At 35.9% G+C, this 25,173-nt stretch overlaps 1 protein-coding gene across 7 annotated transcripts in view; it reads left to right on the top strand.

Annotated features, from left to right (window-relative positions):
* The window catches only part of PHF3 (PHD finger protein 3), an 83,302-nt gene extending 59,304 nt beyond the window's left edge, over nucleotides 1–23,998 (top strand). For all 7 annotated transcript variants that reach the window (XM_086707158.1, XM_086707161.1, XM_086707159.1 and 4 more), the window contains 12 exons: nucleotides 1,106–1,415; nucleotides 4,142–4,325; nucleotides 6,833–6,980; nucleotides 7,077–7,233; nucleotides 9,518–9,634; nucleotides 11,595–11,726; nucleotides 12,304–12,439; nucleotides 15,764–15,959; nucleotides 16,448–16,595; nucleotides 18,566–18,655; nucleotides 20,726–20,921; nucleotides 21,146–23,998. In XM_086707158.1, the coding sequence (XP_086563284.1) occupies nucleotides 1,106–1,415; nucleotides 4,142–4,325; nucleotides 6,833–6,980; nucleotides 7,077–7,233; nucleotides 9,518–9,634; nucleotides 11,595–11,726; nucleotides 12,304–12,439; nucleotides 15,764–15,959; nucleotides 16,448–16,595; nucleotides 18,566–18,655; nucleotides 20,726–20,921; nucleotides 21,146–23,265 (3,934 nt within the window). In that variant the 3' untranslated portion in view covers nucleotides 23,266–23,998. The remainder of the gene's footprint in view (nucleotides 1–1,105; nucleotides 1,416–4,141; nucleotides 4,326–6,832; nucleotides 6,981–7,076; nucleotides 7,234–9,517; nucleotides 9,635–11,594; nucleotides 11,727–12,303; nucleotides 12,440–15,763; nucleotides 15,960–16,447; nucleotides 16,596–18,565; nucleotides 18,656–20,725; nucleotides 20,922–21,145) is intronic.
* Nucleotides 23,999–25,173: the final 1,175 nt, after the last annotated feature.

Consider the following 25,173-nt stretch of genomic DNA (forward strand, 5'->3'; position numbering starts at 1 on the left):
ACCTTAAAACATCTTCCTATTGGTCCACAGGTTTTTAAAATGGGTTTGACATTGTTGGTGCCACTGTTAACAAAATCAGCAGAAAGTCTTTAATTCATTAAAGAATAGATCTAAATCTCTTTATCGTAAGCTTTCAAACATACCATAAATTACCAACTTGAAGAAGAAAGGAAAATGTTAAACATGATTAAGTGAGCTCTCTAGTTTTCCTGACAGTGGGGTAAAAAGTATTTTAGATAATTTCTCTCTCAAATTGCTGTTTGTACATCTGATTTACCATTTTATTCAGAAGTAATTCCAGATATTTCTAAGTTAGAAAAATAAGCTTTTTAGAGTCCTTAATCTTGTATCTATCCATAGGCTTTTTTGTTGGTTAGTGAAGTTAGATAAAAATCAGTAAAGGCAAACTTGTAAGTCAATTGGAAACTTTAAAAAATTCAGCCTGAATATTAATATCTTCATGTTAAGAACAATGATCTTTATTTGGAAAAACAAGTGTAGTAAGGAAGTCCACACTCAAAAGTACATACAAGATTCTTCAGCTTAATATAATCACTGTTATACCATGAAACCAGAATATTTTGACCTCAAAGTACAGTTACATAGTTAAGGTGGTTAATAAACAGTGTAAGAGTCTCCATTATGTTACTTTTTGAGTTTTATATTTGTTGCTATCTCTTTTTGTCATTTCAGTATGATTCATTGGATGAATGATTCTTGAGTTTTATATATATCAGGTGTGTGGGGTAAATGTAATTGTAACTTTGATGGATTGTCTGTGATCACACTATCACAGATCTTACCACCCTTCTCAGTGGAGAAACGTTACTCTATGCTTTGTTATTCTGTGTAGTATGCTAACAAAGTTCAGTTGCGCTTGATTTAACCATTATGGTTTTTTGTATTTTCTCATTCATACAAGTGGGGATGTAGTTGACTTCTTAAAAGTTCCATTTTCATAGAATATTCTTTGAAAACTTGCTCCATGTTGAACTGACAGAGTGAAAAACAGAATGTCAGAAAATGATTTAATATTTAACTTGGGCATTTTTGACATTGGGTTTTTAAAAAATGTATTAAATCAAAGTTTTGTCCCTTCCCCCAGGTTTATGGTTGGCTGTGGGAGATGTGATGACTGGTTTCATGGTGATTGTGTTGGTTTAAGTCTTTGCCAAGCACAACAAATGGGAGAGGAAGACAAAGAATACGTGTGTGTGAAATGTTGTGCTGAAGAAGATAAAAAGACTGAAATAGTAGATGCAGATATTTTGGAAAACCAGGCTAAAGTTGAAGTCCATAGTGAAGATAGGACAATGGAATATGAAAAGCTTGGGTTATCAAAGCACACACCAACAAATGAAAAAACCAAATATATAGAAGATACAGTGAAGCACAAGGTCAAAATTTTAAAGCGGGTAAGGTGCTCATTAATGCATTCTTTTTATTTAAGAACTTTGTATGGACTGACAATTGGAAATTTCTTTGGGGTCTCCTGGATGGCTCAGTTCGTTGAGCATCTGATTCTTGATTTTGGCTGAGGTCATGATTCCAGGATCTTGGGATCAAACCCCGCATTGGGCTCCATGCTGAGTATGGAGCCTGGATGGGATTCTTCCTCCATCTCCCCACTGTCCCTTTTCCCTGCCCTCTCACTCTCTTGCACGTGCTCGTTCTCTCAAATAAATTTCTCTTTGGGTTTCATTGTTCTAAGAGTACCTTTTCAAATTTATTTTTCCATAAAAATGAATGGAATTTTATTTAAAATATTTTGGCAGTCTTGATGAAACCAGGTGGTGAAATCTTCAAAACACATAGATTTTATTTCTAACAGCGTCTTATGCAGTTTCTGGTCTCTAGTTTGGTACTTGGATTTTCTGTGGTAGGATGTGTATGTGATCTTGTGGCATTAAGTGGTAATAAGCTCTACAGTGTACTTGATAATAAGCTTTTTAAAAAAAGTTTTCCAGCTCATAAGTATCTATCTACTAATTCTTAAACTATATTTGACATTGTCTTCAGGTAGAAGAGTTATTTTGTCTCTGTAAGGAAAAGTAAACTTAATTCTTTTGACATTGTCGCAGTGTTTGCTTGGAACCTTCACTTAATAATTTCTATCTTAGAGTTGTCAGTTTTCCCTAATCTTATATTTTTAACTGATTTCTGAAAGTATTTCCTAAATAGAAATTTCAGGATATTTAATCTATTACAGGAGAAATGTATAAAAGATTCAGTGCTATATCTGATTAAATTTTTATGTTTTATTGTCTGCCTTTTTGTTACCTATGAATTTTCTATTATAGAAATTTGTTGTTTTATAATGCTAGCGAAGAGTACAGTGGCAACATATATATGTGGATAGTCAACTATAATAATCCAAAAGACAGTGAACATGAATTGGAGAGTTAAGAAGGAAGTTTGGAAATCTTTTAGTTCAGCCATTTAGATTGAAGAATATAAGCATGTTTTCTCCAAAGTCATCTCCATTATTTACAAACTCAGTTTTTTGAGACATTCTTTATATAACAAAACTGGATTAAGTTGCAGTTTGCCAGTGCTTGTAGCACCCAGCAATTTCTGTCTGACCAGACTTTTTGAGAATCAGATTATGTCCTTCTGGCTTTTGCTATTGCTTTCTCTGTTGATTTGATGAGCGCCAAAGTCACTGATGGTATAGAATTGAGAACTCCATTGAGAATAGTTTATAGCACATCTTTGGAAAACTTCTGTTAATCATTAACTATTAATCATCACTTCTTGGATATAATATTTTGACCATTTAGAAATATAGCTCATTGTTTTGTCATTTAGCTAAGTTATCTTCATCCTGTCTAAAAAGACATAAAACATTGTAAATGTTTTGAGAGACCACTCTGTCCACTCTCTGTGTCAGAAAAGAAGTTGAGGTTAGTCTGATTTTGTAAATACATGTGCCCTTCAAGTTATTACTGCTTCCTTTTCTTTTTACTGATGAACTCTGTTGAATGTTGTTTGGACTTGTCTGATTTTAGTTTCTGGAATCTGCTTTTTAAGTATCACTTCTTATCCCTAGATTTTATGTTGAACCATGTGTTGAGTTCCTATTGTGTGCCAAGTGTGGTACCAGACTTGGGTGTATAGCACTGATTAAGATATGTTCCTGGTCTCAAGTAATTCTAGTTGGAAAGATAGAAAATGAGTAAATAAAAAATGAGAGGATTCCTAGTCTAGAGAAAATTAGTGTTTTTTTTTTTGTATGTACTCTAATTAAAACCTATGATTATATATGCGTATACACAGGGTTCTTCTCCCTGTCTTTCAAACACTACCATGATGTGATTAATTACTTTAAAGGGTCTTAGAATTCTAGTTCTCTAGTAGTTCTTTGTGGGCTATAATCAGGATGAGAATAGCAGGTATCCTGATGGTTTGTTCTACTTTATGGGAGCTAAAATTGCTAGTAGATACAATGAGAAAAAATTGAACACTTGCTGTAGATGGATGTGATTTCATTTGTTTTAGAAAGTGGTGAAGAACATAGATACTTATTTCTCCACAATCTCTACCTCCTTTTTCCATATCCACAGCTAACTAAGAGAACTCTTATTATCTTGTGTCTAATTTTCTTGCTAATATCACTACCTGGTAAATGATATCCATGTTTTTTTTAAGTTTTCCTTTATAGGCTATTATGTGTTCTGCAGAAAATAGGTGCTTGACAAATGGATTTTGAATGAAAGGGCAAATCTCCTTTTTGCTACTAATTGAGAGTTATTTGTGTACATCTTTAAAAATAACCTTTCAAGTATTGGGCTAAAGAATATAATGTTTGCTGGGGTGCCTGGGTGACTTAGTCAGTTAAGCGTCTGACTTCCATTCAGGACATGATCTCATGGTCCGTGGTTTTGAGCCCTGTATCAGGCTCTGTGTTGATGGTGTGGAGCCTGCTGGTTTTCTCTCTTCCTTTCTCTTTCTGCCCCTCCCCCATTCACACTTTCTCTCTTTCTCAAGAATAAATAAACTTAAAAAAAAAGAAGAATATAATATTTGCTATCTTAATGGATTGTAATACTAATTAGGTTTAATTTTTTTTTTTATCAATATACTCTTGAGCCTTGCTTTAGTAATTTTCATTCTAATGAATTAAATACTTTTCCCCCCCTAGGAATCTGGTGAAGGCAAAAACTCATCAGACTGTAGAGATAGTGAAATAAAAAAATGGCAGCTAGCTCCTCTTCGAAAGATGGGACAACCGGTTTTACCTCGGAGATCCTCAGAAGAAAAAAGTGAAAAAATACCAAAAGAACCTTCAACTGTTATTTGTACAGGAGAAAAAGGTTCCAAACAAGGTAGTAAGATTAATAAAAATTATTATACACTAATAAAGCTATATTTATTTTATACACTATCAGTATATTTAGGGAAATTTAACCATTTTAATATTTTAAGGACAACAAAAATATGTGATTTACCTTTCTTGAAATTAAAAACTATTGCTCTAAATTCTGGGAAGTACAAATGAATTTAATAAGACCCCACCCTCATGGCTCTTAAATACGAATAGAAGACAGATAATAAGGGGCGCCTGGGTGGCGCAGTCGGTTAAGCGTCCCGACTTCAGCCAGGTCACAATCTCGCGGTCCGTGAGTTCGAGCCCCGCGTCGGGCTCTGGGCTGAAGGCTCAGAGCCTGGAGCCTGTTTCCGATTCTGTGTCTCCCTCTTTCTCTGCCCCTCGCCCGTTCATGCTCTCTCTCTCTCTGTCCCAAAAATAAATAAACGTTGAAAAAAAAAATTTAAGAAGACAGATAATAAGTAGACAAATGGTGTGCTGTATCACGGCATTTAGGCACTATGAAGAAAAAATATAGTATTGGGGTAAAGAATTTTGATTTTGAAAAAAATCAAATGAAGTTGAAGTTGGTGAAGGAGGTATTGTTGGATTGTGAAGAGAGGAGAAAAAGTATAAAATAATGCTTGGGGAAGTGGGAAAACAAGTTTACCAGGAAAACTTAATAGGATTAGGGCAGCAGATTGAGTTATCTACTTCAGATTTGTGGTTATGAATTTATAGGGAGATCCGTTAGCATCAGTGTTTTTTCTCCAGTTGCCTTCAACTGTTTGTAGGCTGTTTGGGTGAAGGTTAAGGCTGGCTTTCACCAGGTTGTGGTTTTGCAAATACAGATGTTTAAAGCAGAGAGGATAAAGGTGTTTTGAATGCAAGGGTGTGGTAATAATGTTGGACTGTTTAATTAAAGTTGGTTATGTGGGAAAATGAGGACACAAATGGTAAAAAATGATAGATTTAAGTTGGGGTATCTTGGCTCAGTAGAAGAGCATGCGACTCTTGATCTTGGGGTTGTGAATTTAAGCTCCATGTGTAAAGATTACTTAAAAAATAAAATCTAAAAAAAAAAAACTGTTGGAATGAAGAGATTCTAGAATAAATAAGTCAGTATGTTAGAAGGTCAGAGTAGTGAGATGTTTCACATTGAGACTTTGGAGATGTTACATGAATTAGTAATGTTGGAATGAAAAATCATTTGGAAAACTTAACATGTCAAATTAACAATATCAAGCACAATTGTTTTAAAACCAGAGATGATTCATCAATTTTGTGGTACTGGAAAATTCATTAAATTATCTGCTCACCTAATAAATTCAGATCATATTTTCTAAATAGTTTTTAAAATTTTTGTTTTTGAAGATTTTATTTTTAAGTAGTCTCTACAACCAACGTGGGGCTCCAACTCACAACCCCAAGATCAACAGTCTCACGTTCCACTGACTGAGCCAGCCTGGAGCCCCTCTAAATAGTTTTTTAAAAGTTAATATTATATTATGTGAAAAGAAACTAGCTCTAAAAACCATTATCTAAAATGGGAAAAGGTGGGGGTGCTTGGCTGGCTCAGTCAGAATAGTGTGTGACTCTTGATCTCAAGGTTGTGAGTTTGAGCCCCACATGGGGTACAGAGATTACTTAAATTAAAAAAATAAAATGGGTAAAGGGCATATGCACTTCATAGGGCCACTTTTTAGTCACTTAATTTGTAATTAAAATTCATTTAAATTAGAATTTTTTTGGTGAGGTATAATTGGCATATAACATTAGTTTCCAGCATATGACAATAATTTGATATTTGTATGTATTGCAGAATGGTCACGATAAGTCTAGTTAACATGTCACCATATGTAGAATAGAATTTTAATGTCAGGAATATTTCAATATGGGTTCTGATGTTATTTCTATTTTTTATTTTTTATTTATTTATTTTTTTTATTTTATTTAAAAAAAAATTTTTTTTTTCAACGTTTATTTATTTTTGGGACAGAGAGACACAGAGCATGAACGGGGGAGGGGCAGAGAGAGAGGGAGACACAGAATCGGAAACAGGCTCCAGGCTCTGAGCCATCAGCCCAGAGCCTGACGCGGGGCTCGAACTCACGCACCGCGAGATCGTGACCTGGCTGAAGTCGGACGCTTAACCGACTGCGCCACCCAGCCGCCCCTGTTATTTCTATTTTTTAAAAAATGTTTATTTTGAGAGAGAGTGCGCACGTACATGTGCACAAGCGGGGGAGGGGCAGAAAAAGGGAGAGAGAGAATCCTAAGCAGGCTCTGTGCTGTCAGAGCAGAGCCTGTTGTGGGGCTCAGTCTCACCAACGATGAGGTCATGACCTGAACCAAGTTAAGGGTCAGATGCTTAACCAATTGAGCCACCCAGGTACCCCCTGATCTTATTTCTAAATAGTGATTTTTTAATCAGTCAGTTTTGTTTAGAAGCTTAACAGTATGCACTAAAAAGGAAGATATCTTTTTAAAAACAGTTTAATGAATTTTGTTATTTGTTTAAATTAGGGGCTCATGAGAAGCAAGAGATAAGAAAGAAGAAAATTGAAAAGGGAGTGCCTAATGTGCATCCTCCTGCTACTTCTACTTCCAAGCCTTCTGCAGATCAGATCAGACAAAGCGTCAAACATTCTCTTAAAGACATTCTTATGAAAAGGTAACACACGTTATTATTGTAGAGGATTGAATCACATATGCTTACTATATGCTTATTATTGTATTTGAAGAATAACTGAATTATTCTAATTTTAAGACTTACAGAGTCCAATTTGAAGGTGCCAGAGGAAAAAGCAGCAAAAGTTGCCACAAAAATTGAAAAAGAGCTTTTCTCTTTTTTTCGGGACACAGATGCTAAATATAAGAACAAATACAGAAGTTTGATGTTCAATCTGAAAGATCCCAAAAACAATGTAAGTATGTTTTGTTCATGTCTATACCTGTTTAAGCTTCCAGCTTTCCTGAATATATTGGAATTTAAGATTATAATACAACAGATCTATAATTTATTTCTTAAAGTGAGAATGTGTCATTTTATTTATTTTTTATTTAAAAAAATATTTTTTTTAACATTTTTTTATGTTTTGAGAGCGAGAGAGAGCATGAGCTCTGAGCTGAAGTCCAACACTTAACTGCCACCCTGGCACCTTGAGACTGTGTCATTGTTTTAAAAATTTTTTTTCAGTATTTATTTTTGAGAGAGACAGAGTATGAGTGGGGGAGGGGCAGAGAGAGAAGGAGACACAGAATCTGAAGCAGGCTCCAGGCTCCGAGCTGTCAGCACAGAGCCCGACACGGGACTCAAACTCATGAACTGTGAAATCATGACCTGAGCTGAAGTTGGACACTTAACTGACCCACCCAGGTGCCCCGAGACTGTGTCGTTTTAATAGTCTTTGGCTACTGCACTGAATTATGAATTCTGAATAGTGGTAACTAGTGTTCTATAATGAGTCTATTAAAATGTAAACTGCTAAGTCTGTCTTAACCTGATTTATGTGAATTTTCTTTCCATTATGTCCCTTATTTAATCCAATATTAAAAATTTACTCAAATGTATGTTTTAAAAACTCTGTTAAGCCAAAATTCATAACAAATACTGTAATGGTACTTCTGTTTATTTGTTTGTTTTTGAGGGTAGGGGAAGGGGCAGGGTGAGAGGGAGAGAGAATCCCAAGCAGTCTCTGAGCGGTCAGCTGAACTCAGGAATTGTGAGATCATGACTTGAGCTGACACCAGGAGTTGGATGCTTAACTTATTGAGCCACCCAGGTGCCCCACTATAATGGTACTTCTGATTTGAATCTAAAAGCAGAGCAGCAGTACTTAAAAAAAAAAAAAAAAAAATATGTAAAAAATACTATTTTAAAACGTTTCGTTGGGACACCTGGGTGCCTCAGTCAGCTGAGCGTCTGACTTCAGCTCGGATCATGATTTCACAGTTCACAAGTTCCAACGCTGTGTTGGGCTCTGTGCTGACAGCTCAGAGCCTGCAGCCTGCTTCAGATTCTGCGTCTCCTTCTCTCTCCGCCCCTCCCCCACTCGTACTCTGTCTCTATCTCTCAAAAATAAACATTAAAAAAAAACATTTTGTTAATTTAAATAAGACTTTAATTCTAAATATCTTTTAGCAGTGAGGCAAATATTAATTGAACTGTTAATCATTTTCTGGCATTTCTTGTTCGAGACTTAGAGGAAATCTTAAAAGCTATGTATATGAATGCAAACTCCTTACGTATTTGCTTAAGTTTTATAAGATTTTCACTTAAGTGATAACATTTTGTCAATTTGTATAATGATAGTTGCAATAGTATGTGATATGAGGTATTTTCTTAAAGTATATACTAACAGCTACTTAAGAGAAATCTACATTGTATAATCTGCCATCATAGTCCAGGGGATCAGATACTTCTTGAATTATATAGTCTGGAAGCTTTTCTTCAGTAAGTAAACATTTATTTCCATTGGGTTTCTTTCTTGCAGTTGGTTCTTTGCTCTGGAGTCCCTCCAAAGCCTGTTAAAATTTAAACTATGAAATCTTAAAAATATGAAAGACCTCACATTCAATAAAATTCTTTTATGTGGTACCTTGCTATTTACTGCAGGTTGGCTATTATGACAGAGTGTATCACTGGGAATACTCTGAGACAGAATCTTCTTTTGGGGGAGGGTGGGAGTAGGGGAACAGTTTTAATACAATTTTTGGATAGATGTTGTAATGGTTCTACTGTACCTGTTTCTTCACTATGTGTTGATATTTTTACAATTTATTTTTTAAATGTTTATTTATTTATTTTGAGAGAGAGAGAGAGGGAGTATGAGTGGGGAGGGTCAGAAAGAGAAAAGGGAGAGAGAGAATCCCAAGCAAGCTCTGCATTGTTAACGCAGTTTGTGATCCCACGAACCAAGAAATCATGACCTGAGCCAAAATCAAGAGTCCGATGTTTAACCAGCTGAGCTACGCAGGTGCCCCTGTGTTCATTTTTTATATGAAAGGTGTGTTTGTTACCTTAGATGAAAAATTCCTAGAATATAAGGTTGTCAGTAAATCTCTTTGTAGTAGATGATTTATAAATAGACATTTGTAAATCCGGTTTAAATATTGCATCTTTATTTATTACAAATTTTTATACAGCAGTTCCAGTTTCTTTTAAAAATGTTTTCTCCCCTTTTTATTCCCATTTTTAAATATTTCCAGATATTATTTAAAAAAGTATTGAAAGGAGAAGTAACCCCTGATCATCTTATAAGAATGAGTCCAGAAGAACTAGCTTCTAAAGAGTTAGCTGCTTGGAGACGGAGAGAAAACAGACATGTAAGATTATCTATGAATATGTGTTTGGCTATATCAGAACCTATATTTTTCAGCCATAGGGGAGAAATTATATATATACACAGAGGTAATTTAACAGAGTGCGCAGTAATACAGACTTCCTGCTCTATGCTTCTTCTAAATTACTTATCTTCCATTAACTGAGTTCTTAAATTTAATCTTTTGTTTTCCCTATCTCTGCTGCTTTTTTCTCATTTTCTTCAGTTAGAAGGTTTCATAATTAACTTGTGTTTTGTTATATTTCATAAATCAGAAAGATGGGAAATTAGGCACATTTTTTCTTAATCACGTCTATACTTTTCAGAAGCACAATTTGAAGGTATAATGAATATTGGTAATTTGTAGTACTAGATTAAGTCAAAATGAAAATTTTACAGGTTTATAATCCCTTATTATTCAAATTTCAAACACCAAAAGGTCAGAAAAACAAGGATTTTTTTTCCCTTAACACATTTATTGATAAAACCTGACCCAAATTGTCACGTATGGATGCTCATATTTACAGAAATGTTGTGGGCTTAAGTAGCTCTGTCCCAGGTCTGACTGAGGTGTTATGTAACATAAATAGTATGTGCAGCATAGTCCATTTTTAAAATTAAAAAGTTCTGAAAGTCACCAGTGCCAGGAGTTTTCATTTAGGTGTTGTGAACTTGAAATACCTTTAAAGATTGATTAAGTGAATGTGTGACTTAGGGTTATTGTGGCAGTGGGATAACCACATGATCTATTAGTTTGATTACAGTGGCCTCAGAATATTGGCTTTTTAAAATTTACTTATTTTTTATTTTTGAGAGAGAAAGAGCATGAGCAGGGGAGAGGGGCAGAGAGAGAGAGAGAGAGAGAGAGAGAGAGAGAAAGAGAGAGAAAATAGTAAGCAGGCTCCATGCTTAGTGCAGAGCCTGACGTGGGGCTCGATCCCATGATCTGAGCAAAATCACGAGTTGTAGGCTCAACTGACTGAGCCACTCAGGTGCCCTAGAATGTTAGCTTTTCATTCTAGAAAGTATTGGTTATTTACAGTTCATAGGAATTCTACATGATTTACCTGATTGTTTTTTCCATAATACTTGCATCTCAGGTATTAAGCCTCCATGTGGATCTTCTGCTAAATCTAGTTTGAAGCACAGGGCCTTGATTTCATATATTACACTTATTCACATGTTTCTTCACTTTCACCCTGTGTAATTTTTCCTCTTAATTTGGAAATAGTATCACCTTATCTTTCTCTCCATGTCCCAAATATGTACACGCCTCTCTTCTGCATTGAAATGTGGCTGCAAGTATTACCTGCTTTGGAGACCAGCTTGTTCTTCCTTTAGGCCATGTATCTGATTTCTTTCTTTAAAGGATGATTTGCATATAACAAAGGCAAAATAAATGACCATCTTTACCTTTCTTAACCTGTTCCACTCTCAGCTACTTTTTACTAGTTTTTGCTACACTAGTTTTTGCTATACTTGCTTATTTATTGTGTTGCCAGGCTTGTTCATCGTCACAAAGTAAGCTTGGTCAGGAGAAAACTGATAGGGGACTACCTGATAATTTTTGGTATTTGAATAAACTTCCACTATTTGGGGGAGTGTTAAGAACATCAAGTTAGGAATCTGAGGAAAATAATTCCCATTTCCCTGTGGCAGCTGCTACTATACTAAATCAGAAAGCAGGTAAATATCATGTTTCAACCCTTTGCAAATTACATTGCACTTCAGCTCCCTCTGGTTAATTTATGTGTGAACTTCTCATGGCTTATAAACCCAGCACTCAAAACAGTCTCTGACATTTGTAAGTATTCAGTGTATATTTGTTGTTTGAGAGACCACCTAAAGATTAAAAATCATCTATGATGATTTTTTTCATTTTTAGATAAGCTCTTACTATTTAAAGCTGTACAGTTGGAAATATGTTTCAATTGTGAAATGTTTCTTTAAAATATTTCCTTTAGACCATAGAGATGATTGAGAAAGAGCAGAGAGAAGTGGAAAGACGGCCAATCACAAAAATAACTCATAAAGGTGAAATAGAAATTGAGAGTGATGCCCCAATGAAGGAACAGGAAGCAGCCATGGAGATTCAGGTAAAAATTATAATAGTGTCATGTTTGTAGTGCTCAAAACATGAAGATTCAGTGATTTATTTGCCTCAGATGTTCTTTAAGTCGAAAGAAGATTTTTAAAAATATATATATATTTTAAAGTAGTTTATTTCATTGGTTTCATGGTTTTTTGAGAGTGTTTACAGTATTGTTTCTTTGTATGTAAAGTGCAGGCTATCTGCATCACAGGCACCTCTTAAGCACTTGTTTAAATGTAGATTCTCAGGATCTGTAGGACTTTGCAAATTCTTCAGTAGGCCTATAAATCTGTAGGTGCTTCTTAGACTGGTTTGAGAGTGTGGTACAACTTTTCTTATTTTCAAATATCAGTGAGAAAATAATAGGAAATCTTGTTAGAGGCCTTAAGGAATGAAGACTGAAGAATGTCTTGAGTTTTTGCTCTACTTTAAGTCATAATTAATATCTAGCATTTATTTTATAAAGAAATAGTGAAAAACAACCTGTGAATGGAATAGCTTTCATGTATCAATATGAAATATAAGTTGATTTTTAATCAGGACAAAATTTTGTCTGCTGAAACTTTTTATTCCTTTTTTAGGAACCTACAGCTAACAAGTCATTGGAGAAGACAGAAGGATCTGAAAAACAGAAAGAAGAGATTGATTCTATGTCTAAAGATACCACTAGTCAACATAGACAACATCTTTTTGATCTTAACTGTAAAATTTGCATAGGTAATTGGAAATTTTTCCTTTCTTCTTTTTTTTTTAATGTTTATTTTAGAGAGAGAGAGAGAGAGAGAGAGAGACAGTACGAGTTTGGCGGGGAGGGGTAGAGAGAGGGAGACACAAAATCTGAAGAAGGCTCCAGGCTCTAGGCTCTGAGCCATCAGCACAGCCCAACACGGGGCCTCAAACTCAGGAACGGTGGGTGAGATAATGACCTGAGCCGGAGTTGGACGCTCAACTGACTGAGCCACCGAGGCACTCTTGGAAATTTTTCTTTCTGAAATGTTGCTTTCACTTTGAAAGGGGGATACTTGTATTTGTAATCTAAATAGGTTTTTGTTTTCTCTGTACTGGTGGGGGGGTACCTGCTCACTCCTTTTGAGGAGTAGCACAGTTTTAGAATGACTGCTCTTCAGAGTTGAGGTATAGTTTGATACTATCATATAGTTTGCTATCTAGAATTAACTGTATTATGTAAGATCTGAACTTAACCAACTCAGAGTCAAAAGACTAGAATTTAAGCATTAGAATAGGCATCAGAACTGTTGCACAGTTGTGATGGTATTGTCATTTACTAGGTGAAGGAATAAAACAGCATTCAAGGGGCGCCTGGGTGGCGCAGTCGGTTAAGCGTCCGACTTCAGCCAGGTCACGATCTCGCGGTCCGTGAGTTCGAGCCCCGCATCGGGCTCTGGGCTGATGGCTCAGAGCCTGGAGCCTGTTTCCCATTCTGTGTCTCCCTCTCTCTCTGCTCCTCCCCCGTTCATGCTCTGTCTCTCTCTGTCCCAAAAATAAATAAACGTTGAAAAAAAAAAAAAAATTTTTAAAACAGCATTCATATTTTATTATTATATATAACAAATGAAACAAATCCCAAAATATCTTTTCTCTAGTATTCTTATATCTGGCCATTCATTCAGTAAATATTTACTGAAATCTTTTTTGCCAAGCACTTTCTGGTGCAGGGAATATAGTGGTGAATGAGTCAGATATTATCCAGGCCTTAAGAGAAACCATAAAGCCTAGTGGGAAAGACAGGCAGGTGATGATTTGAGTAGAAGTACAGTCATAAGTGTCTTTAGCTAGCAGGAAGACTTAGCCTAGAGTGAGGCATTGGGGAGACTTGAATTGATATTTAAGCTGAGACATGAAGACTGAAAGGGGAAGACCATTCTGAATACTGGGAATGGCATGAGCTTGAATTGAATTCAAGAAGAGGAGAGAGGCATATGATTTGTTTGAAGAGATACTTTAGGGATCACATTTTGTATTATTGCCTTTCGAACTTCAGATTGTGACTTCTTAGTGAAATCAAGTTAGTAAGTAGTTACTAGCATTTCAAAAACAAAAACAATATGAAATACCACAGTGAATTACTCTTATAAAGATGTGTACCATTTTGTGAAACTTTAATTCTGGTTATTTATATATAACCAAAATAATACACACATACACGTGTATATACACACACATACACAGATGTGTTGAGTGTGTGTGTGTGTATAAGTAATGGATCATGAGATAAAATATGACTTTACAGATCATGATCAGAATACTGAAAATCTACTTTTACAGCCACATTGAAGATTTCGGTCTTTTATCTAAGAGCAGTGGATACTGATTGAAGGGTTTTTTTAGCAAGGGAATGGCATGATCAAATTGGAATTTTATGAAGATCTCTCTAACTGTGGTGAGAAGGTATTACAGTGGGAGAAGCCAAGGGAGGAAGGAGGGAAACTCGATAGGAAGCCTCTGCACTAGTCCAATGTAAGATGAAGATGGTTTTAATTAGAGTGATTAGAGCAGTAATTGGAGATGGAAGTAAGTGGAGGCTTTGAGATAATCACGTTAGGTAATATTGATAGATGCTAGAGATGGGCTAGATTTAGGGCATAAGAAATAGGGATGTATAAGGAAGAATTAAAATTATATTAATAATCATATCTTCTCAAAATCGTGTTTATTTTACCGTCTGTACAAGATTAAAGACTTAAAGGGCAGAGAGAATGTTTTTAGACTTTGTTGTTCTTTTTTTTAAGTTTATTTATTTGAGAGAGACAGAGATGGCTCAAGTGGGGGAAGAGGTAGCAAGAGAGGGAGACAGGCTCCTCACTGTCAGCTTGGAGCCTGACATGGGATCGAACCCACGAAAACCCAGGAGATCATGACCTGAGCTGAAATCAAGAGTTGGATGCTTAACCGACTAAGCCACCTAAGCTCCCCGAGACGTTACTATTCTTAAAGAAAGCTATCCATGGTCTAATAGTATTTTTAAGTTCACCCATGTAGTTCTATCTTAATAAAAAATACTTAGTGATTTCTATTAACTTTAATAATTTCCATAGTAATATTTTAGTAAATGTAATGTTAGCACAAAAAACATTTGTTAAACACTACTAGACCTAACCTATTTTCAGAAAGTTTGAGTGATTTGTTTCCTTCTTGGTGCTATAGGCTAAAACCAGTGTCATTTTTTAAACTTTACTAACATTTTTCATGTTTAGTAACTGTACTATGCATTTATGTTATGAGCTGCTGCTATATGTAACACAAAGTAGGATGCAGATTTTTTTTACTCAGTTCTTTTTCAAGTAACTTCTCTTGGAATTTGGTGTAATTTAGTATAAAATTGGTAGGGGGTCACCTGGGTGGCTCAGTTTGTTGAGCATCTGACTTTTGATTTCATCTCGGGGTCATGTTCCCAGTATTGTGGGATTAAGCCCTGCATCTGGTTCTACACTGAGTGTGGAACCTGCCTGGATTCTCTCTCTCTCCCCCTGACCCCCTCCCCTGCTTGCCTTTTCTCTCTCTAAATAAAAAAAGAAAAATTGCTAGGGAATCAAGAAACTTAGTTTAAAAATGTTTGTTTATTTATTTTGAGAGAGATAGCGATAGCACAAGCAGAGGAAGGGCAGAGACAGAGAGGGAGAGAGAATCCCAAGCAGCCTCCATGTTGTCAGCACAGAGCCCGGTATGGGGCTCCATCTCAGAAACCGTGAGGTCGTGACCTGAGCCGAAAGCAAGAGTCAGATGCTTAACCGACTGAGCCACCCAGGTATCCCAAGAAACTTATTTTAGATTCTAGTTATAATGTTTCCATTTCAGCTTATCTAAGTTGCTTAATATCCTTTTTCCCTAATTTTTCACATTAATTAGAGAGATGTAATATAACACAGCATGAGAAATGATGATAGTTAAAAATTACCCCAGGAAATCTAAGGTTATGCAGTAATTCCATCAGAAACACTGAATAACTCTTGAAGTGAAATGGATGAAGTTACAGGAATTTCAGTTTACAAAAATGGTTTGTTTGGTGTCATCTGATGTTAGGTCGAATGGCACCACCTGTAGATGATCTTTCTCCAAAAAAAGTTAAAGTTGTTGTTGGAGTATCTCGTAAACATTCAGATAACGAAGCAGAAAGTATAGCAGATGCACTGTCTTCAACCTCAAACATCTTGGCTTCTGAATTCTTTGAAGAGGAAAAACAAGAGTCTCCGAAATCAACATTCTCTCCTGCCCCACGGTAATTTTCTCTTAGCTGTAACTTCAATAATTATTATAGATCTTTGCCAAATTATACTTGGATGTCTTCAAATATGGAAAAGCGACATATTTCTTAGGAACCTTTTTTTTGAGAAAAGAACTGTACCTTCTTAAACATTAAACTAATTGAGATAAAAGAATAAGACTTAAAATTAATTTAGAGATTTGAGTCTGTGTGTGGGGACTTGACTTTAAAATTCCTTTTAATTATGTTGGTCCCAAGAGGTGGGAGATAGGTCATTAAATAAAAATTGCTCGCACCTCTCTGTACCTTCATCTGAGCCACCCGTGAAGGATATTGTAAGTCATGACTATGTAAATATGAACGTACTTTCATCTTTAATCAATAGCCTTTATGTATTTTGGCTTTCTTGACATGCTAAAATAGAAATAATTGATGACTTAGTAGAAAATGTATTTATTCATGACCATATCTTTAGGCTGAAAATTTCTAATGTCCTTTTTTAGACCAGAGATGCCTGGAACTGTTGAAGTTGAGTCTACCTTCCTGGCTCGTTTGAACTTTATCTGGAAAGGTTTTATCAACATGCCTTCTGTAGCAAAATTTGTTACCAAAGCCTACCCAGTATCTGGTTCCCCTGAGTATTTGACAGAGGTACTGTGAACTTTTCTTGACGTTTTCTGCTTGGGTTGACATATGTGCTTCCAAAAGAAGTAGGAGAGAAAATGATATTATAAATAATAATGTTTTATTTCATTCATAAGTATGTTGACAGTGATGCTTAGAACCATTCAATTAATGAAATTTTGAGTTCACAACTGAAGTTTTTGAACTGTAGATAACTGTGTTCTGAAAGTTTTCACCCTACAAATCCTGTACTGTAAGATGTATGTCAGAGTATTAAAAATTAATGAGAGTCTGCATGGATATCATGAGTTTTTCTTTAAAGGATTGACCTACTTAGTATGGACTTCAGTGTTAGCCTGTCAAGAAGATTTTTTTCCATGTTAACAAGTCTAATTCTCCTGTTGCTTATGTTTCCCCTACTGCATGACTACAGCTCTTATCTGCCTCTATCTGTGAATGAGATGTAGGTGATAGTTGAAACATTACAGTAAGGTGACAGTCCCATGAGACCCAATGATCATAGTTGCTCCAGGTACCCTTGGTTGGTTTTATACCTGAAAGAATTGGATGGAACTGTCATGCAACATTTATGGAAAATAAGCAGTTACAGTATTATATTATGAAAAATGAGAAAGTATGACATTTTTTAACTATTTTGAAAAGTTGTGTTTTTCTTTTGTTTCAGGAAGTAGGAAAATAATTCAGTACATGTACTGTACTTTTGTTGAGATTGTATTTTCTGTTATGTTTGTTTCTAAACTATTCCATCCATTCTCAGTCTCCTGATCATGAAGGCAAAAATTAAAAAAGAAAAAAAATTCTTTCCAGTATTTCAAAAGTCTTAAATTGTATATATGCCTATTTTTCTTTAAAGACTAACAAACTTTTCTTTATATTAGGCTGAAATTAGTTTAAGTGTAATGGTGCCTAACGTTGATCAATTTATTTGTTTAGCATTGTGTTTTAATAAACAACGTAATTATTACTTTTACATTTAGTTTGCTTGGCAAATAATATTTTAGAAACGTTGATTTTATAAGAGGAAAATTAAATGGACCCATGATGCTTTTCTTTTTGAACAAACCTCTTTAGAAATTTAGTCTTTGATCAGTGGTGAAGAGAACTCTTCTTTTAAATTGGAAAGAAGTCCTGAACTATGGAATTTGAATTTAAACAAAACTATTCTCCTTTCGTAGTTTCTAAGGCTGCTTTCCAGAATTCCACCTCTGCTTTTTACTACTTTTAGTTTAGGACTAAAGTCCCAAATAAAATATTAAAGCAATTAATAATTTAAATACACTTAAATCAAATTTACTATCAATTAATTATGCTTTCTATGAATTTTTTCAGCTTCATAGAAAAATAGAAATACACTGATTAAAGTTTTAAATATTTTCAGTTACACAGTTCTTCACTTAATTAAGGTATAGTCATCTGTTTTCAGAAAATTCTACTGTTAAAAAAAAATGAACTTGCAGTATTACAGTGTTCTGTACTGTGCAGAAATACACTCTATAATTATACTTGGTAACTTCTGAAATCTAGCTGTTAATGATTAAATGATATCCTTGCCCACTACCACCAAAAAAGGGGTGAGGGGGTAGGAGTGGGCGGAATAGAAAAACAATCTCTAATATTCTGAAATCTGTTGTACTCTTCCTGGATTGTCGGTGTGTCTTTTGGTTGCCACTGCTTCACTTTCCTGTGCCTGTTTTTCCTACTGGGAATTGACATGACCTCAGATTCTATCTCACATGTATCTTGGGCACCAACCTTGGTTATTTGAGGTTGACAATTGAGGCACCCAGCTTGGTTATTTGAGGTTGACATTTGAGGTAAATCCTGATTGCTATCCCTGTACTTTGTTATGTTCTATGATGCAAATCTTTTTATTTACTTGTTTTTTATTACCAATTTTAAATTAGTCTTAGAGTAAATTATGAATATTACAGTAAAGATATTCTGTATATACTGATCACCTTCATTTTTTACTGTAGGATCTACCAGATAGTATTCAAGTAGGTGGCAGGATATCACCTCAGACAGTTTGGGATTATGTTGAAAAAATTAAAGCATCAGGAACCAAGGTAAGGAAAATTTCTTTTGTTACACCTGCATGAGAGAGCACTTGAAAACTAAATCATGAGAGTTCTTATGCAGGGAACCCTAGGGGGTAGGAGCCACTACAAATTCTGAATCTACATAGTGTGCCTGACAAAACTGAACTAAAACCATTTGCTAAAGCTCAGAACAGCTCAGCATTCTTCCTGTGGGTTTTTCTTTCCTTCTGGTATGCTTTCTTAGTGATTTCCATCAGTGTTTTGAAAGAAATGTTTTAAAGTAAGTATTGAGATTCCTCCTGGGATTGTGTCTTGCTTTGATTATAGTCATTTGTTTAGTTAGGGCATAGGCTAAGAGACCTTAAAATATAGTGGCAACAAAGAGACCCTAAAAATATAGTGGCTCTAAGTATATAGAAGTTTATTTTTATTAAAATTTTTTTTTAATGTTTATTTATTTTTGAGAGAGAAAGAGAGAAAGAGCGAGAGAGACAGAGCGTGAGCAGGGGAGGGACAAAGAGAATGTAAAGCAGGCTCCAGGCTCAGAGCTGTCAGCAGAGTCTGACGTGGGACTCAAACCCATGAACCATGAAATCATGACCTGAGCCAAAGTCGGATGCTTAACCAACTGAGCCACCCAGGCGCCCCTATTTAATTTTAAAAGTTTATTTATTTACTTTGAGAGAGTGGGGAGGGGGGAAGGGGAGGGTCAGAAAGAGAGGGAGTGAGAGAGAATCTCAAGCAGGTCCCTCACTGTCAGTGCAGAGCCTGACTTGGGGCTCTAACTCATGACCGTGAGCTCATGACCTAAGCCGAAACCAAGAATCAGATGCTCAACCAACTGAGCCACCCAGGCACCCCCTAAAGTTTGTTTGCTTAAAAATTTTTAAAGTTTATTTATTCTGAGAGAGAGCATGAGTGGGGTAGGGGCAGAGAGAGGGAAAGAGAATTTCATGCAAGCTCCACACTGTCAGTGCAGAGCTTGACATGGGTCTCGAACTCCCGAACTGTGAGATCATGACCTGACCTGATACAAGGGTCAGACACTTAACCAACTGAGCCACCCAGGCGTTATGAATATATGTTTTTCAATATAGGTTTTAGAATTTAAATTAATACAGTATTAGAATACAAAGAAACTTTGAAGCATTGTAGAAAAGTTACAACACTTATTTGCTATCACTTTCTCATGATAGTAAAAGTCGTAAGAAAGCATTGGGGAGGTATTCCCTTGGATATTTTGGGAATCATTCTTGGCCTACCCATATACTTCTGCCCAGTATTTTATAATATGCCTCCTACCTGAACTGACTGAAACACACCCCTAAAAGAGGACAGTTTAGATGACAGACCTTTTATAAGAGAGCCATAGTTTAGCTCATTTACATGTTCTGTATAGGAACTTCTATCAATTTAGGCTTTGTAGCAGGTCTGTCTCTCTTCATTTTGACTATGTATGTTCATGAAAAGACATCTCATTTTTTTACACTACCAAATTGATACTACATTGGGATTCTCTTTTCTATTGGAAACAAATTCTAGAACCTAGAGGCAAACAAATAAGTTCCTGAGTAAACCAAATGATTTCATAAAACGTATGGCGTTTTATGTATTTCAGTTCTTTTCACCCAGTCTCCATTCTGGATTTTCACTGGATTTGAGTTTTTTTGTGTATGTGTACATGGCAGGGTGGTGGTAGGTGATATTAATTTTCAGTATACTGAAAACACAGGCAACCATTTGTGGAGATTATGAGATAGGAAATAAGGATGTAGTGTAGATATCAAAGGACTCGGGTTTAAATACCTTCTCTGTTACTGACAATTGTGTCACCTTGAGCAAATTAATTATTGTGGGACTCAGTGTCTTATGGGACACCTTCAGATAAAACAGATCTGTCAGTGGGTCAGCAAACATCTTTTCCTAAGAGTTCCTTCCTTTTACTATTTTTATCTGCATTTAAGTTGGCAAATCATGTTTTTCAGTAATCATCATTATAAAATTTACTGGATTATTACTAGTTGAGAAATGATATTTAAAACCCAGCAATTCTTTAGGTTATTATTTTAAACAGTCATTTATGATTTTCTTGAATAGGAAATCTGTGTGGTTCGCTTCACACCTGTAACTGAAGAAGATCAAATTTCTTATACTTTGCTGTTTGCATACTTCAGTAGCAGAAAGCGCTATGGAGTAGCTGCTAACAACATGAAGCAGGTTAAGGATATGTACCTTATTCCTTTGGGTGCCGCAGATAAAATTCCACACCCTCTTGTGCCTTTTGATGGACCTGGTAGGTATACATTTTAATAATAGGAGTATGAATAAAAAAAAGTGGGAGGTGAGACCAGAGTGAGAAGACAGACTCTGCTTGCATTCTTGGGTTTCAGCCCTCTAGAGCTGACTTCACAGGGACAGGCACCCACCTAATAGGCTGTAATAAGCTAGATGCAAACATGTACCCTGTGTTGTAATGGTTGAAAATGACTGTTCATTGATGTTTTTTATTTTATACAGGGCTTGAACTGCATAGACCCAATCTGTTGTTGGGCTTAATTATTCGTCAAAAACTGAAGCGGCAACATAGTGCTAGTGTTAGCACTAGTCATACAGCCGAGACTTCTGAAAGCGTACCAATGGCATTGCCACCTGACAAAAAAAGTAAGATGGAAGTTGCCACAGAAGAAACACCAGAGGAAGAAAATGACTTTTTTAATTCTTTTACAACTGTATTACACAAGCAGAGAAATAAGCCTCAGCAAACTCTTCAGGAAGACCTTCCAACAGTAATTGAACCTTTAGTGGAAGTCACCAAACAAGAGCCACCAAAACCTTTAAGATTCCTTCCTGGGGTATTGATTGGCTGGGAAAATCAGCCTTCTACTCTGGAATTAGCAAATAAACCTCTTCCTGTGGATGATATACTTCAGAGCCTTTTGGGCACTACTGGTCAGGTATATGAACAGACTCAATCGGTGATAGAACAAAACACTCTTAAAGAAATTCCTTTTCTAAGTGAGCATGCTGACTCCAAAGCAGAGAAAGTAGATAAAGTGGAAGTAACTGATGGTGAAACCAAGGAGGTAAAGGTTAAAGTAGATGATCTTTCAGAGTCTACAGGTAATTCAGTAGTAGGAGAAGAAACATCAGTAATGGGTTCTTCTTCCATTTCTCCTGGACCTTTGACGAGTCTTAGCCTCAGAGGTAAACCACCAGATGTTTCTACAGAAGCATTCTTAACAAATTTATCAATTCAGTCGAAACAGGAAGAAACTGTGGAGAATAAAGAGAGAACGTTAAAAAGGCAGCTGCTACAAGATCAAGAGAATAATTTGCAAGATAATCGGACTTCAAATACTAGTTCTCCATGCAGGTCTAATGTAGGAAAAGGAAACATAGATAGTAATGTCAGTTGCAGTGAAAACCTTGTTGCTAATACAACAAGGTCCCCACAGTTTATCAACTTGAAACGGGATCCTAGACAAGCAGCAGGACGAAGTCAGCAGATAACTGCTTCAGAAAACAAAGATGGAGATAATTGCCGGAATGGAGAAAAACACACCCTGCCTGGTCTGTCACACAAGGAGCACTTAACAGAACAAATGAATGTAGAGGAAAAGTTGTCTTCTGTAGAGAAGAGCTCATGTGTTCAGCAGGGTGATAATTCAGGGGTTGCACAAAACTCACCGTCAGTAGAAAACATACACACTTCTCAAGCAGAACAAACAAAACCCTTACAGGAGGATATTTTACTGCAAAATATCGAAACTGTGCACCCATTTCGAAGAGGATCCACAGCGACAACGTCTCATTTTGAAGGTGGAAACACATGTCAATCAGAATTTCCTTCTAAAAGCATCAACTTTACTTCCAGAAGCACCAGCCCCAGAACAAGTGCAAACTTTTCACCCATGAGGCCACAGCAGCCCAACCTTCAGCATCTCAAGTCTAGCCCCCCTGGATTTCCATTTCCAGGACCTCCTAATTTTCCCCCACAAAGCATGTTTGGATTTCCACCACATTTACCACCTCCTTTACTTCCCCCTCCAGGCTTTGGCTTTGCTCAAAATCCCATGGTTCCCTGGCCACCTGTTGTTCACCTGACAGGCCAACCACAACGTATGATGGGTCCCCTTTCACAAACATCAAGGTATATAGGCCCACAAAATTTTTACCAGGTTAAAGACATTCGAAGACCAGAAAGGCGCCATAGTGACCCTTGGGGTAGGCAAGACCAACAGCAACTGGATAGGCCATTTAATAGGGGTAAAGGGGATCGACAGAGATTTTATAGTGATTCACACCATTTGAAAAGAGAGCGACATGAAAAGGAATGGGAGCAAGAGTCTGAAAGGCATAGACGCAGAGACAGAACCCAAGACAAGGACAGAGACAGAAAAAGGGAGGAAGGGCACAAAGATAAAGAGAGGGCGCGGTTGTCACATGGTGATCGAGGAGCAGATGGAAAAGCAAGCCGGGATAGTAGGAATGTAGACAAGAAACCAGATAAACCTAAAAGTGAAGACCATGAAAAGGACAAAGAACGAGAGAAAAGTAAACATAGAGAAGGAGAAAAGGACAGAGATAGGTACCACAAAGATAGGGACCACACTGACAGAGCTAAAAGCAAAAGGTAAAATTTGCAGGCTGCTTCAAGATTACATTTAAATAACTTAAATGTTGTATCTTAACTTTACGATTGCCTGCTAGGATTGTGCCATCTTTTAAATTTTTAATATTGGTGGTTTGCAGAACAATAAAATCTGTGTGTTGGTGCAGAGTGCTCTCTGTACCAGTGCTCATCATCCCTTCTTCATACCAACTGTCCCTAGTTCTAGGAATTTAATATTTTTAAAAGTTTTACATTGCTGTATATTCAAAGATTTGTTTTATTAATATGCAATAAAGGCTTAGAAATTTTAGTTTTATTCCTTACTTGGTAAATATGGTTAACTATGGAGTATATTTACTGCCTCTAGTGAATGTCCTTTATATAATGACTAATTTGAGAGTAATGTGTGCTCTGTAAGTTTGTTTAAATTGCACTGTTTTTAAAGAAACTGTAGAGGAGAAACAGAACACCAACTTCATAATCAGATTATATTAATCATTTAGTTGAGCAGTTTTTGACCAAGAATCAGACGCCCAAGGAGTACATTTCTTGCTTTAATCTGCACTCATTGAAGGCATTTATTACCATTACTACAACTTTGTGGTAGGCCATTTCTTTCCTTTTCATTTTTGGCTCTTTGGAAACTTGAATACTTAAGCTTGTACATGATCTTGTGTTTTGCTATCCTTTTTACTGTAAAATGTAAATATTTTAAGGGATATTTTGATTCTAAATATGATAAAAGAATTTCTCACCTATTTTGTGTGTGTGATTTGAAATTCAGTAGTCAAAGTATTCTTTAAAGCTTTAATTATCATCAGATGGTAAACCCTTACTCCACCAAGGGCATAGAGCCATAGCTCTCTAAATCAGGCAATAGATGAGGGAAAAAACGATTTCTGTACCATAGATTACAGGCTATTGAGGTAAATCATGTAGTTCTAAAGAGGCTATGAATTGAGAACTACTAATGAAAAACTGTTGTAGCTATAGCTCACTTTATAGGTATGTTTCTGAAAACTTGTATACCATCAAAATTTGGTACACTGACTAATCATTTCAGAACTTTTATTTTAGAGAAACGTGAATCTCTTTGGAACAGGTGTAATTTGTTGGTGGAGGAGGGGGGATAACTACAGTTTTGTATGCTAGTACTTCTTGAAATAGAAAACACCTGGAGGCTGTTGTTAATCCAAATTTAAATTTACTTACACCCTAAATTACCTACTGTATTGATTGCTATAATTTAAACCAATAGCTACCAAAAGTTACTAGCACTTGAGGCCAAAAAAGAAAAAACAGTATTTTTGCTCCTCTGTATTAATGAAGAAAAATATAAATGACTTCACAAAATTAAAAAGATAAAATTGATTTTCTTAAAAAGTATAAAGATTACAGTTAAAAATAGGTTTTGAAAATGAGTCAGCTTTGCTGCTCTCACTGGAGAGAAAAGGAGCTGAAATTCAAAACCGAACATTTTGTCTAACTTGCAATAACTTGCAACCCTTTTTTTTGTCATCCTTATCCTCCGAAATTAATGATCATAAGAGTTCTGAAACAGAGGACTTGTATTGAAATAAAGTTTGTTTAATTTTGGTCTACTTTTCTTTTGGAAATTAACTTGTTAGAAAACTAGTCAGTTTGCATACAAAACTTAAGGTTGGTCATCTTTTGCAGCATTATGAAGAAATTGTTCAGGGTTTTACTTAAAAAACAACAAAAACCAAAAACAAATCCCTCAAACCAAAAAAATTACCTTTTTGATTTCAACTATGTATGTTAGTAAGTCTGCTTCCCCTGATTAATCTGGTAGGGATGGTGGGGGGGAGTTGAGTAGACATTGAATTTTTTTTTGTTTGTTTGGTAAGGTAAAAATGGGTTAACCAATGGAAGAAAGCCTTTAAGTTAGTTTTTTATTACTTCTTAGCCAGTA

Source organism: Puma concolor, chromosome B2 (assembly GCF_028749965.1).
Source record: "Puma concolor isolate L17-30 chromosome B2, mPumCon1.1.hap2, whole genome shotgun sequence".
NCBI lineage: Eukaryota > Metazoa > Chordata > Mammalia > Carnivora > Felidae > Puma > Puma concolor.